Raw genomic sequence first — 15,339 nt, forward strand, 5'->3', positions numbered from 1 at the left:
TGGGCAGCAGAAGAAAAAAGGAAAAAAGGAAGAAGTGCTGGTACTCCATACTGATGAATACTGTCACTTACTCTCTCTCTCTCTCTCTCTCTCTCTCTCTCTCTCTCTCACACACACACACACACACACACACACACACACACACTCTCCTAATGGCATATTATGGGACTAATTACTTGAATAGTTTGGGGGCAGACAGATGCTTGCTGTTTGTGCAGTAGGAAAAAAAGCTTAGAATAAACCCTGAATGGGGGAAATGTGGGTTTTGACTATTTCCTGCTTTCCTTTCATTCCTAGCACTACCTCCAACACTGTTTAAATGAGGTGGTGTCCATTCCAGAACAGTGTGGGAGGTGGCATTAGGGGCTGCAGGGGGAAGGGAGATTAGCAAAAGTGGCCTCTCTCCCTCTGCTGGATCAAAAGCCTTTCCATCTGCAGAAGGTGAAGTCTGGATCCAACCCAATGGTCTTAATTCAACTACAGTTGTGAGAAACTCATATGTAACAACTGGTGCCTCTGGATGTACATATTAATGCTGTGCCAAAAATTTCTCCTATATTTTTTCAATCATTCTCTATCCATTTATGAGAAAAAGAAATTCTATTTGAAACATTATGAAAGAGGAGAGAAAAATCTGATGAAATTCTCAGGGGATGCAAGGTTTTTGTTGTGCCTTCCTTGCTTTCAAAGAGGCCAAGTGGCGTTTCTGAGTGTCCCTTCATTCTGCAAATCATCTCTCCAGTGGTCTACGCTCTGCAACTTTCCTGGATGCCCTTGTTTATTTATTTATTTATGTATTTATTGCACTTGTATACCACCCCATAGCAGAAGGTCTCTGGGCGGTTTACAGCAATCAAAAACTTTAAAACAAATATACAATTTAAAACACCTATTTTAAAAACAATTTAAAACACAATTTTAAAATTTAAAACAATATAAAAACAATTTAAAACAATATAAAAACAATTTAAAACACATGCTAAAATGCCTGGGAGAAGAAAACTCCCACGATATGCTTAGCTGGGTTTTCCTGTAAGCATAGGAAGGTGGAGAGGCTGCATAATGTGCGCTTGACATTGCTTTTTTAAAATGAAGTCTTTTTTTTTTAATCTTACAAATCTGAATTTAAGGGAAAGTAGGACTTCCTTTAAACAAAATCAGTGACCATGCCAGTCTAAGGTGCTTAATAACCAGCCTCCCTGTCTTCCCATGATTCAGTTAAAGCTCAGGCGAAGATGTCCTGAGATAACTTCTCACTTGGGGCCTTTTAAGATCAGGAAGCACAGGCAGACTGCAGAGAGCTCAAGAAATGTTTAATGGAAAGAAAAAACAAACAACATCCATGGCCACTTCACAACGATAAGATAAGCTCAACACAGCACCTATTGAAATTCTGAAGTGCTCAACACTACAGCTATTGAAATTCTGAAGCAAGCCTCTTGCATGGGAAGAAAACTTTCAATAAATTACTGTAGATGTTTGAGCACAGCACTAGTACATAGCTAATCTCTGCAAAAGAGGCGGTTATTCCAGGTGTGGAGAAACTTTGGCCCTCCAGATGTTGCTGAACTGCAATTCCCATCAGCCCCAGCAAGCATGCCCAATGGCCAGGGATGATGGGTGCTGTAGTTCAGCACTATTGGAGGGCCAAAGTTCCTCACACCTGACTTAGCCAGTTTAATAGGGCTTGGATTACCACTGCAATGCTGATGGAGATGGGCATCTGTAATTTACCTGGAAAGTTGCTTGTGTTTGCTTGTGCTAGATTTTGGACTAAAGTGGGAATGGTGGGCAAGGAGAGTTAAAGCTATTTATCCCATGTACGTTCAGGATTTGGTCACAGTGCCTACAATTGCTAATAGCATGAATGGCATCATGTCTAATTTGGTTCTCAAATAATGTGCTGGTCAGAATTAGAGTGGAGGTACTCAGTGTGACAGCCCCTTTTCTCAATCTCCCAACCTAACAAAATGATTTGTGCCATGAGAATTTTCACCTAAGCTGCTTCTCAGTAGATATTAGAAACCTGCATTATTTACTCATTGACATTTCAAATGTAGACATATCCTTTTAAATCATGTGTACAGTTTTACAATATCTCATGGGAAGCCACAACCATCTCACTTCTGCCTGCTCCTAATCCATAGGACAGGCTGATCAGTGCTGTGAGCGACTTCTGTTTTCCAGCCCTGATTACTTTGTGGCATTAGCATAGCAGCATACAGGCACTCTCCACTTCCCTTCCCTTTTATCTGCTGTTTTCCCTGTATTAAAGTTTAGATTGTAAGTTCCTTATGGTAGGGATCTGTGCTCTTTGTAAGGCACCATGAAAATAACAAATTAATTCTTTAAATGCAATCAGTGTTTTGTTTTGTGTATGATTATTACAGCAGTCATGCAATAACTTTGGGGAGTAGATTGAAAAGTATGCCACTCAGAATACAATATTTTATTGTATATTAGCAGTGCATGCTGCATTTGATAACACCATTTAATATACTCATTACAAACAGGATATGTCTATCAAACCTAGTGGAGTTTCTAGGGTATCTAATTAGGACCTTGGACACATGCATATACTTTCATGCACATTTTTTGAAGTAATCACTTCAGTTCTTTGAATAATAGTTCTCTGAACTGTTAATTCCCCTGTATAAGTTCGCTTTTTAAGTTAGCAGTAAGGTCATTTCACGTAATGAAATGTTAAAAAAAAGTTGCTTAGTTTACATCCCCTAATCCAAAGCTCCATAGATCTCCTCCTTTCACTTCCTGTAATTTCAGGAGCAGGAACAGGTGTATATACACTATGGGAATACATCCTCAACATTGTTGTGAAAAATAAGTTCCTATCCATAGAAGAAGCCTCTGTATGAAAAACCCACATGTATTCATTCCCAAGGACCAAATAACATTTTCACAAACGTATTTTCCAAAGTCATGCTACTCATAGGAAACAAACCCTAAGGGTCAGTTACTACAATCAAAGTGATGTGTTTAGTGCATCAAAATGTGATAAAACTGTCATTTAATTTCTTAACTACACACGCTACTTCTAAGCAGTGTCATAGAGAGCATGGATTGAGTCACAGATTAGGAGCCTAATAAATCATAAACTGTTCACCACATGACAAACTGAAAAGATCTACTAAATTCTAATTCTCAGCTTGTCAGATTGGTCATGTGAACTGATCCTTAAGACAGAAAACAAGAAAACAAAAATGTCAATTTTCTCAAGGAACAACTCACACAAGCTGAAGATCGAGGAAGAAACTATTGGTCATGATGCATTAAAGCAAAGTTCTTAGAAAGATGCTACAATTTGTTGTTGTTTTACTTAGAATAATGTATAATGAATAGGTAAATTAAAATGTCAAGCTAATCAAACCAAACCAGATCACAGAAATGCACAGATATCCTACCAGAAGTGCAAAGGGTTTAAGTTATATTAAAATAATAAAAGGTATGACTGTTTTAGTACAGTCTGTTGGTTCTCTGTTGGTTCTCCTTGATCTCTCGGCGGCTTTTGATACCATCGACCATGGTATCCTTCTGGGGCGACTCACGGACTTGGGAATTGGAGGCACTGCTTGGCAGTGGCTGCACTCCTATCTTGGGAATCGCCTCCAGAAGGTGATGCTTGGGGAGCATTACTCGAGTCCCTGGGTACTCCAATATGGGGTCCCGCAGGGTTCAGTTCTGTCCCCCATGCTCTTTAATATCTATATGAAGCCGCTGGGTGAGGTCATCAGGAGTTTTGGAGTGCGTTTTCAGCAATATGCTGATGATACGCAACTCTACTTCTCCTTTTCATCTTCCTCAGGTGAGGCTGTCAATGTACTGAACCGCTGCCTGGCCGCGATAATGGACTGGATGAGAGCTAATAAACTGAAACTCAATCCTGACAAGACTGAGATGCTGTTGGTGGGGGGGTACTCTGCCCAGGTGGTTGATGTCAGACCTGCTCTGGATGGGGTTACACTCCCCCTAAAGGAGCAGGTCTGTAGTTTGGGGGTCTTATTAGATCCGCTCCTGTCACTTGAGGCTCAGGTAGCCTCGGTGGCACGAAATGCGTTCTACCAGCTTCGGCTGGTAGCCCAACTACGACCCTATCTGGACAGGGAGAACCTCGCCTCAGTTATTCACGCTCTGGTAACCTCTAGATTGGATTACTGTAATGCACTCTACGTAGGGTTACCTTTGAAGACGATTCGGAAACTTCAGCTAGTGCAGAATGCTGCGGCCAGAGTTCTTACTGGGACGAAGAAATTCGACCATATAACACCTATTCTGGCCCAACTGCACTGGCTACCTATATGTTTCCGGGCCAGATTCAAAGTGTTGGTTCTTACCTATAAAGCCCTTAATGGCATCGGACCGCAATATCTGATGGAACGCCTCTCTCGCTATGTACCTACCCGTTCACTGCGCTCGACATCTAAGGCCCTTCTCCGGGTCCCAACTCATAGGGAGGCCCGGAGAACAACAATTAGATCTAGGGCCTTTTCAGTGGTGGCCCCCGAATTATGGAATGCCCTCCCAGATGAGATACGCCTGGCGCCTTCTTTGTTATCTTTTTGGCGCCAGGTAAAAACCTACCTCTTCGCCCAGGCATTTTAAACTTTTAAACTTAAATTTAATTTTATTTTAAACTTAACTGTAATTGTATTTTTATTTTATTCGTATTTTAATTTTGTTTTTAAATATGTTTTATATTGTATGTTTTAATCCACACTTGTTCGTTTTTTAAATGTGGTTTTATTTTGCTGTACACCGCCCTGAGAGCTCGTTACTATAGGGCGGTTTAAAAGCGTAATTAAATAAATAAAATAAATAAATACAGGAGGAGGAAAATGTATTGACTAGTATTATTTTTATTTTATTTTATTATTTAATTTCTATACCGCCCAAAGCCAAAAGGCTCTCTGGGCGGTGTACATAAGAGTAAAACAGCATAAAATACAAAAACATAGAAATAAATAGCAAACTCAACAAAACAAGTAATTAAATAGCATTAAAATACAATAAAATACAATAGCAGCAGTCCAGCAGGAAGGGTGGTGGTGGTGACCGCCAGGGGAAGCAGCACAGCAGCAGCAGCAGCAGCAGCAGATGACAAGGGGCTCTCCCTCCTTGGCAGCGCAATGTTCCTCTTCCTGCAGGCAGAAGGTCTCCCAGGCCTCTCAGCCAGCCAGCCTATATATCCCTCCAAGGAGGGACAGGTGGAAAAGGTTAGCCACAGCTGGCTGAGTACCTGGGACCTGTCCTGCAGGGCGTGGCAGCTGTTAATATTAGTGTAACTTTAGGTAAATCCAGTTGCACTACTGTTTTAGCATATTATTACCATATGTTTTAACGTATTATTTACCATATTAATATTGCAGAACTTGATGTGGAATCCAGTTGGTGCTCACAGAGAGGTTTTGATCCAGTGATGCCTCTGCTAATGGAAGAGATGGGGAGTTTATTTTTGCTAATTTTCCCTGTCCCCCACTCCACCTTCCATTATATTATGGAATGTCTCCCTATTTTCTATATTTAATTTTTGAAAGATACTGTGGACTGCAGGAGGGGAAATTGACAAAAGTTTCTTTCTCCTTTCTTCCATTAGCAGAGACATCCATTCAAAAGCCCTTCTGTGAGTGCAAGGGCATCAAATGGATTCTACTTTAGGACTACAATTGTTGTATCCATTGAAGTAAAGCCCATTGAATTAAGTGGGTGTTACATCTGATTGAAAATGCACATTATGAACATGTCTTAACAGTGCAATTAAATAAAGTCTACATCTGAGTATATAAAGTAGTCTGAATCTGAATATGCTGATACATAGTTAACTCTGAAATGCTGATTAATAATTTATGTTGGTTCTTGGAGATAAGTAACATTTTCCCATCATCATCAATTGCTGTTGTTGTTATGTGCCTTCAAGTCGATTATGACTTATGGTGACCCTATGAATCCACGACCTCCAAGAGCATCTGTCATGAACCACCCTGTTCAGATCTTGTAAGTTCAGGTCTGTGGCTTCCTTGATGGAATCAATCCATCTCTTGTTTGGTCTTCCTCTTTTTCTAATCCCTTCTGTTTTTCCCAGCATTATTGTCTTTTCTAGGGAATCATGTCTTCTCATTATGTGTCCAAAGTATGATAACCTCAGTTTCATCATTTAGCTTCTAGTGATACTTCTGGTTTAATTTGTTCTGACACTCAATTATTTGTCTTTTTCACAGTCCATGGTATCCGCAAAGCTCTCCTCCAACATCACATTTCAAATGAGTTGATTTTTCTCTTATCTGCTTTTTTCACTGTCCAACCTTCACATCCATATAGAGATCATGAATACCATGGTTTGCATGATCCTGACTTTAGTGTTCAGTGATACATCTTTGCATTTGAGGACCTTTTCTAGTTTTCTCATAGCTGCCCTCCCCAGTCCTAGCCTTCTTCTGATTTCTTGACTATTGTCTCCATTTTGGTTAGTGACTGTGCCAGGGTATTGATAATCCTTGACAAGTTCAATGTCCTTGTTGTCAACTTTAAAGTTATATAAATCTTCCGTTGTCATTACTTTAGTCTTTTTGACGTTCAGCTGTAGTCCTGCTCTTGTGCTTTCCTCTTTAACTTTCATCAGCATACGTTTCAAATCGTTACTGGTTTCTGCTAGTAGTAAGATATCGTCTGCATATCTTAAATTATTCATATTTCTCCCTCCAATTTTCATACCTCCTTCATCTTGGTCCAATCCCGTTTTCCATATGATATGTTCTGCGTATAGATTAAACAAATAGGGTGATAAAATACAACCCTGTTTCACATCCTTTCTGATTGCGAACCAATCGGTTTCTCCATATTCTGTCCTTACAGTAGCCTCTCGTCCAGAGTATAAGTTGTGTATCAGGACAATCAGATGCTGTGGCACCCCCATTCCATAGTTTTTCATGATCTACACAGTCAAAGGCTTTGCTGTAATCTAAAAAGCACAGGGTGATTTTCTTCTGAAAGTCTTTGGTCTGTTCTATTATCCAACGTATGTTTGCAATATGATCTCTGGTGTCTCTTCCCTTTCTAAATCCAGCTTGGACATCTGGCATTTCTTGCTGCATATGTGGTAACAGCCTTTGTTGTAGAATCTTGAGCATTACTTAACTTGCATGGGATCATCATAAATTCTTATACTAAAAAGTACTAAAAAGGCCATGTGTTATTTTGAACATCATTTATAACAGGGTGAGGAACCTTCAGTCCATGGGCCTAATTTGGCCTGCCAGGGGTCTCAATTTGGCTTGCAAGGCAGTTTCCCCCAAAACACATCCAACTAACCCACAATTGACATCATAGGTGATATCAGGTGCAGGACAGTTAAGGATGCAGCTGCAAAGGAACAATTAAGAGCTTAAAGTGATCTCCCAATTGTTCCATGGCAACTGGGGCTCCTAGGATTGTTGGGCGAGATCTAAATGAGACCTCACTGTGCCCCCTTCCTTCAGGTAAGGCACGGAGCTTGACTGAACCCTGAATCTTGATTAGGAAGGAAACACACTCACACACGAGTGTGATCAGGTTCCATCCAACCAAAAAGCCTCTCTCAGTCCAACCGAGAGAGACAGCTGTGGTCAGATGGACAACTTTATTAAAAATTCACCAGTAATTTATAGGATTTTGGGTACAGTAAATAATAAACAACAAAGACACGCATATAGGTAGTACAACGGCAAAGAAACACATAATGTACTTCTTTCAAGGATACAAGAGGATATCACATTCCGTCCATCCTCCTGTCAAGCTGACACTTACTTTAAGGTCTTTGAAGTCCTTGGGAAAGAGACAGAGGAGCCAGCGTTATGTTTGACAAATAAACAACTAATTCCTTTAGAACAAATCAGCGATTACCCCTCACCTTTACTCTACATACTTAGCAGTGAGGATACACAGACTTAAAGGAATAGGAATCTTAAAGGGACAGTAACTCTCACGGATTCTGAGAGAATATAAAATATAAAATACTAAAAGAAAGGAGCAAGAGCTTGTTCTGAGCACCCATATAAATTTTACAGATAACAGGATCAGCTGCACTAGGAAGTTCCTCATCAGGAACTCCCTAGAACAGCTGTGGGGGTTCACTGTTAGTGCCAATAAGCTGATAAGTGAACCCCTTTTAAGGTTTTCTTTCAGAGCCAATCAGCTGGTTGCCTCTGACAATGTATCTTCAAAGAGATTCATTACAAGCCCTGCTTGGTCCTTTTGAAGGCGTGATGTTGGAAGTAATCCATGCCTGCAAGTGGACATTATCTTCTCTGCAGATAGCTGTGCCACTCCCCTGTCAAAATAGCTAATGGGGAGTGGGGGAATTACTAACAGCTGGACAAAATTCCCTGTTTATTTATAAACTAATTTCTGTATCTACTTTCCAGCAGCAACTCAAGTCAACCCACATTCGGGAGTTTTCTAAATGGCATGTCAGTCACTCCTCTGTTTTTTATATAACTCCTGCCACCTGTTTTATTTTTGATTTGTTAATTGTTTTTTAATTTTTTTATTTTACTTTGGCTAAAACCCCAAACCATGCCAAAATATTCAAATTATTTACTGTAGCTACACATACATCATTTGTCAAAAGAACTGTATCTTTACTTGCAGCATTTACTCTTAAATACTGAGCTACGCACTCACCATAGATCCTGAGATAAATAAACTAAAAGTTACCACTCAAGAACAACAAATTCCTATGATATTCCTAAGACATTTCTCTGGCATTCCTCTTCTCAACTTGCATTTTGATAGTGTATTTAAGGAAGTGGCCAATATTTGCATTTTTGCAATGTTTAACCATATTTGCAATTTTTCTACCACATGGTTTAGGATGATTATAACCACACCAATGAAACCACTTGCAAATATAGGGTTTTGCAGGTCCAGCTATAATAGCATGACTGAATTCATCTGGGTACCTATTCCCACAATCAGCTAATGCCTGAAAATACACACACAGTTTGAGAATATGATACAATTAACATTCAGCATAATTTGTAAACTGTACAGTATATCTGAAGCCAAGCTAGTCTACCTCTTTCTGTTCTTAAAACAATCTGGCTGCCGTATCAAGGAGAAAGAACGTGTATAATCCCACTGCTGCCAAAACTACAGCAGAAAGTGCAAAACTGCATCGTTTCAAGGACTTTTTTTAAAAGCTACAATATGCTTTGTTAAATCATATTAAACTTACCATATTTATCTTACCCCATCAAAAGAACAGGAAGCCTTATTCTGTCAACAATACTCTTATGGATAGTACTCCACTTGGACAAGTGCTACTCCACTTGTAAATGCTACGCCACAGACAAGAACTACAGAATGAATCCCTTAGGTAACCATAAATATTTTACAAGAAATTATAACTGTTTGGCTACAACAGAAGTCAACAAAAGTGTACAGTATAAAGGGAAAAAAACAGTTTGTACTATTGTGGTTTTCAATAGTTATATAGTAGATACAAGAGGTTTTGAAAGTTTTTACTGCAGATAATAGGTGTTTGAATTTGTAACTGTGAAGTGGCTCTAATGTCCAGACATGAATTTACAGTGGCACTGGTGCACTTTCTTCTGTCCTTATTTATGTTTGCTTTCCTCAGGGCACCCCATGTTATCGAGGCCAGCTTAATGGCCAGTGAGACCATAATCTCTTTGCCCAAAAGCTGCTTAGCCCACAGCACGAAAGGGGTTATTTATTTATATATTTAATTTTTAACTGGATTGGGTTACCCCTGACTCTCATGACTCTCATGTCAGTACCATTTTGGTGGCAGCATAAATCTCTCCTTTTCTAACTGTAACGGAGGATGGGGCCCATACAATTTGTGGATCAGCTATCCTCACTACAGTCCCACCAGCTCCTGTCTTGCCCAAGCCTTAGGAGGGACAGGCTTCTTTCTTTCTCAAAATCCCACATCCCCCCCCCAATCTTTGTGCCTCCAGCCCCAATCCCTTACTAGGAGAAGGGGATGGAAACCAAAAATAGACTTAATGGCCTGCTGGAGAGAATAATCTGGAAAACTCAACAAAAACCCTGCCCTCTGCTTAAAAGCAGGGCTAGTCTGAAAGGGTGAGAAGTCAAAAGAATGATACAGTCTTTCAACAAGGGTATGGTGCTACGCCCACTGGACACCTGGGAAAGAAGGGATTTGAGGTATGTTGGTAAGAAATTACTAGCAACAAATCTGAAAGAAAACTTTCAAAAGACACTCCAAAAGTGATACTTTGTACAGATTTATAATCTGACTCATGGTAGCTATTTGCAGTGTGTGGGTTTGGGGCTTGTGGTTTGTTTTTTAAAAAAATGTATTTAGCTTAAGGCGCATAGAATAAATTATAGGCTATAAGATTCCTGAGTACACTCTTAGAGTTCTTTTGAATTATTAATATGAATGTATGGACAATATAGATATGGAAATGGTTACCAACCTATTAACAACAACTAAAATCTTATTTGCATCGTATTGTTAAAAACAACAGCTATTACCCTGCCACTAAGTGTTTTTTTTTAAAAAAAATGTTGAACTTGGCAGTTTATGTTCAAGCTAACATAGCCTGTATGGGCTCGAGAGAATCATTGGTTGAAAACCAGTCTGTGCAGATACGGGCAATGTTCATCATATTTTAGAAAAATAGGTTTCAAAGTGACATTAGACACCACTCATTATTTACAATGATTTAAACATTCTTCTCCAAGTAATGGAGATTGATGGTTAATGGATAATGTTATTATTTAATTTTCATTTTTTGTACATAGCTTTGTATGGTAAACTATTGAAAGCACATATGTAATGTTTCTTGTTTATCAATCAGTTTTTAATTTAATATTGATAAAAATAAAGAGTAGACATGATTTCAAATATTTTACACTTCAAAATATTTCAAATCATGTTGATGCTTTATTTATGACTTATACTTCATAGTTTATGAATTATATTTCATTTATTTTTCAGTGATGATTCTTATCTGTTAATACAATTGAGCTAAACAGTCAATCAAGTTAAAAACAAAGGCAAAACATGAAAAAACCAGATGTCGAGGATGAGAAATAAGATATTGCAAAGTTTAAGTGGTACATTTTCTACAGTGTAGAAATCTACATAATCACAGATAGGCTGTGAGACAACTAAACCTACCACTCTTTAAGAATATCTATCTCCCTCATTCTTATTGTTCCATTCCACTAAAGAGGAGCAGTGACAGCTGAATGAAGCGACACTCCAGAGGATTGTCATTACTGAGCCAGCACTGCAAGATCTTCTAGAAGCTCTACAAATGGACAAGCATGGGAACGTATTTATTTCTGAATTTTTAAATTCTTGAGAGTTTTTATATTTTAACACTGTTTTATGATATGCATTCTGTTTTATATTCTGTTTCTGTGCACTGCTTGGGTATTATCTGAATGTAAAACAGTGGATAAATTCTAAAATAAAATAAACAAAAGAATTAGCAAGATGCTCACCAAACAATGGGATTGTACATGGAAACAGCCTACAGGTAGGCAAGTCCTTACATAATGACATTTGTGCTTGTTTTCTCTTTGCTCTAATCTTAGAAAATGTGTCCCTGCTTCCCTAAGTTCTGTAATGCCACCCTGTAGTATTTCCAAAAAATAGATGTGCTGTGCTGGTTGGAGGGTCCCTCTGTAGGCACAGGTGCACACATTAGGTTGTATCCAAACCTGCACTCATAGATGGGACTTCCCCTTCCTCTCCTCTCCCCACACCCACTCAAAATATGTCCTGGGGGATCCCTCAACCCTCTGGAGCAGATTTTTAGGATGTGCAGCGGATATGAGAGGAGGAGAAATTTCCGTTGCACAAACAGAAGTCTGGTGTGCAAGCAGAACAGCAGTGTTGAATACAAGCCATAAATTCTTGAGTTGATCCTTTGCCTGATGATCATAGCAGAATTTGCCCTTTTTCTTAGTGTGCAGTGTATTAATTACTGGGCATACAAATGTGAATTGAGCTATAGAAAAGGTTTGTGCATGTCTATTATGTGTTGGACTGTTTGTGGGGTTTGTGCCGGCTTTTAGTAGTGAAATATTTTTAAAGCATTTTAGAAAACATATATCAAAACACAACTAATCAGATTTATAAAAAGTGGGTTAAAAATCTGTTAAATAAATAAATGATTAAAATAGATCTGATACAATGTTGGGGATTGGTAATGGAGACCGATGTCACACAGACACTAAGCTCTTATTTAATCAGGTGAAAGCCTTATGTCATTGTGCAGATCCTAGAAGAAAGGGTATTGCAAATAAAAGGTTGTAGGTCTCTCTTTCTTATTATCTTCACTTTTCTCTCAGCTTTCAGATGGCACCCCTTCCACATGTGGCACTGAAGAAGAATGCAGGAAGAGTCTTTTTTTTTTCAGATTTAAACAAGCCATGCATGTCTTTCTCTGAATGCACCTAAGGGTCAAACTAGACATAACTCTAACTGTGTGAAGCAATTTATGTGCAGTTTAAAAATTTAGTCAGCCATGGGGTGGAAGTGATGGTGAGTGAAATAAGGACAGTGGTGGAGCATCTGCTTTGCATGCAGAAGGTCCCAGGTTCAATCCTGGCATCTGCAAGTAGGACTGAGGGTGTTCCCTATCTGAAACTCTGGAGAGCTACTGCTAGTCAACATTGACAATATGCTACATGGACAAATGGGCTGACTTAGTATAAAGCAGCTTCCTTGTTCCTGTAAGCAGGCTTATATGTGATCAGGCACTCTCCTTCTGCATGAAATTAAAACCCTTCTCCCCCACTTTGGTCTTAACAAACCACCTGCTTGAAAGCTGTAATTAACCTCAGGAGGGAAACTTCCATTGCCCCCCTTTATGGCTATTTAAATTTTAAAGCATGCATTTTAATTGTGTAAACTAAACTAAGGATGTGCTCGAATTTCGCAAAATTCGAATTTGACACCAGATTTCCTATTTATTCACTTTTTTTTGTCCTTGCAGATCATTTTTTTCTAGCAGTTTTCTACGGCTGAAGCAGATTATTTTTTTAAATACCTAAAATATTGATATCAATATTGATATTTTCCTTGAAATATTGATATTTTGAGGTAAATATCTATATTTTTAAAAAATCTATGAAAAACAAGCAATTATTTTTTTCAAATTGCCTAAAATATTGATATTAATATTGGTATTTTCCTTGATATATCATATTAATACTGATATATATATATAAACAATATTTATAAAAATATTGATATTAATATTGATATTTTTGCAGGGAAAAAACCAAACAGGTATTTATCAGAAATAGTGAACATTAATCCCTTATGAAGAGGTACAGGAAGGAAGTTCAATGGAGCAAAAATTGAACTGGCACCGAAATGCAGATCCTGTCCCTAGTTTAAACACAATGGCCTATGTGGTGTTATGTTCTCAGAAGTTTTAATTTGTGTAATAAGTACCTATTTCTGAAATTCTGAAGTATAAGTCCACAGGCTTCCATTTGACTGTGCCTAAAAACTTTCAGTAGATTTAAAACAAAAAGAACTTTAAAGCAGAAAATCTGTAAATGGTCAAGTATTCTGATTTAATTTACAGAATACTGCTTAATAATAATTTCACAGGAAAGCCATACTGGACTGTTAATACTTTAGATGTGGTTCTTCATTTAACTGTTTCTGAGAGAATATCTTATTGCAAAATAATAACATCAAAATATGGTAAAGTATAGTTCTTATACCAAGAAACGTAAGTACCTGTTGTTTCCAAGGCCGCGATCTTTGGTTTTAACATGAAGGTCATAAATAAAGTGTTCTTGGGAGATTCCTACAATATTTTCTGCAGTTTCATTTCCCATGATGGTGATAACAGGATAACCCATCTGAAGTGTCCACTGATCCATTACTTCTTGGATATTCACAAATTTTCCAACCTTCTTAAGTGCCTTCAAAATGAAAAGAATAGAAATTCTCATTTAATACATTGAGGTGGTATCACAATTTGAGGTGGTATCACCAGTATTATTGTGCTCTCTCTCTTTTAGGAAACTTTTCAGGACTTTAGGACTAGTGCTGTTTGCATCACTTTAAAGAACAACTATTCACAAATTAACATATGCTCTATGTAGATATATCATTTCTAAATTGTTTGTTTTGTTGTTGTTGTTGTTTTTAAAACAGACTTAGGCTGCAATCCTACACCCACTTATAAGGGAATAAGATCCATTAAGCTTAGTAGGACTTACTTCTAAGTTGACATAAACAGGACTGTGCTGTTAATTGTTGATCATTAAAAGCTAAGATGAAACAGAAACTTAAAATTTTACTACTGATCTTAGTTGCAACATTATTAAGAGGAAGCAGATAGAAAATGGACATGGGAGCGTAATGTGACCATTTTAACTACCAAATCTAAATTTATGCTAAGAATTTTAAATGTGGTTATGCCAGTGTAACATTTAAATGCAATTCAATGCAGCTAGAGACACGGGAGGGTCTAGAGAAGGAACCACGTCATCCTCCACTCTTTTTCTGATCTAAGAGAATTTTAAATCTTGTGTCTGTTCTGGTCTTTAGAACTGGTCTATACATTATGGTTATAACAAATATTTAAACAGTGTGGTGTACTGTGTGTGTTCATGCATATTTTGCAAACCTGTTCATCTCCATGAACAGTGTCCCACTTTTTAGCAATGAGCATTTAGATGAATATTCCCAGCTGCATTCCATCCCAACTAGCAATGTGAGACTAGAGCTGAACTGGGACAAAAGTCTTCTATCTAAAAGCTTTTTTGTTTCCCAGGCACCTTAGCTAATATACAGTGCCTTCCAAAAGTAGTCAGACATGATCAATGCTCTCATATTACTGAATTACAAACAGTACATTGTAATTTCATTCTTACGATATTTTATTTTGAAACACTGAAACTCAAAATCAATTTTTGTAAGATGACATTGGTTTTATGTTGGGAAATGTTTGTAAGAAACAAAAAACTGAAACATGTTGCTTGCATAAGTATTCAACCCATGTGCTATGGAAGCTCCTGGTTTACACAGATGAATGAAATTGCCCTATTGAGGACACAATTACCTTACCATTGGCCTCCACCTGTGAACCATTCAAGTTGCTGTTACACTGTCAGGATAAAAAGCCCACGGTTGAAGGATCTTTGGTCAGTCTGTGGATTTGAAGGAAAATGAAGACCAAAGAACATTTTATAGAAGTGAGAGATAATATAATACAAATGCATAAATTAGGAAAAGGGTACAAAATAATATCCAAGTGTTTGGGTATCCCAGTGAGCACAGCTGGATCAATAATCAGGAAATGGAAGATGCATCACACC

General features: G+C 38.1%; 1 protein-coding gene across 4 annotated transcripts in view; it reads right to left on the reverse strand.

Annotated features, from left to right (window-relative positions):
• Positions 1 to 15,339, reverse strand: part of TRHDE (thyrotropin releasing hormone degrading enzyme) — a 393,299-nt gene that overhangs the window by 116,379 nt on the left and 261,581 nt on the right. For all 4 annotated transcript variants that reach the window (XM_061639727.1, XM_061639726.1, XM_061639725.1 and 1 more), the window contains one exon: positions 13,751 to 13,938. In XM_061639727.1, the coding sequence (XP_061495711.1) occupies positions 13,751 to 13,938 (188 nt within the window). The remainder of the gene's footprint in view (positions 1 to 13,750; positions 13,939 to 15,339) is intronic.

The sequence above is a fragment of the Rhineura floridana genome, chromosome 8, assembly GCF_030035675.1.
Source record: "Rhineura floridana isolate rRhiFlo1 chromosome 8, rRhiFlo1.hap2, whole genome shotgun sequence".
Taxonomy (NCBI): Eukaryota; Metazoa; Chordata; class Lepidosauria; order Squamata; family Rhineuridae; genus Rhineura; species Rhineura floridana.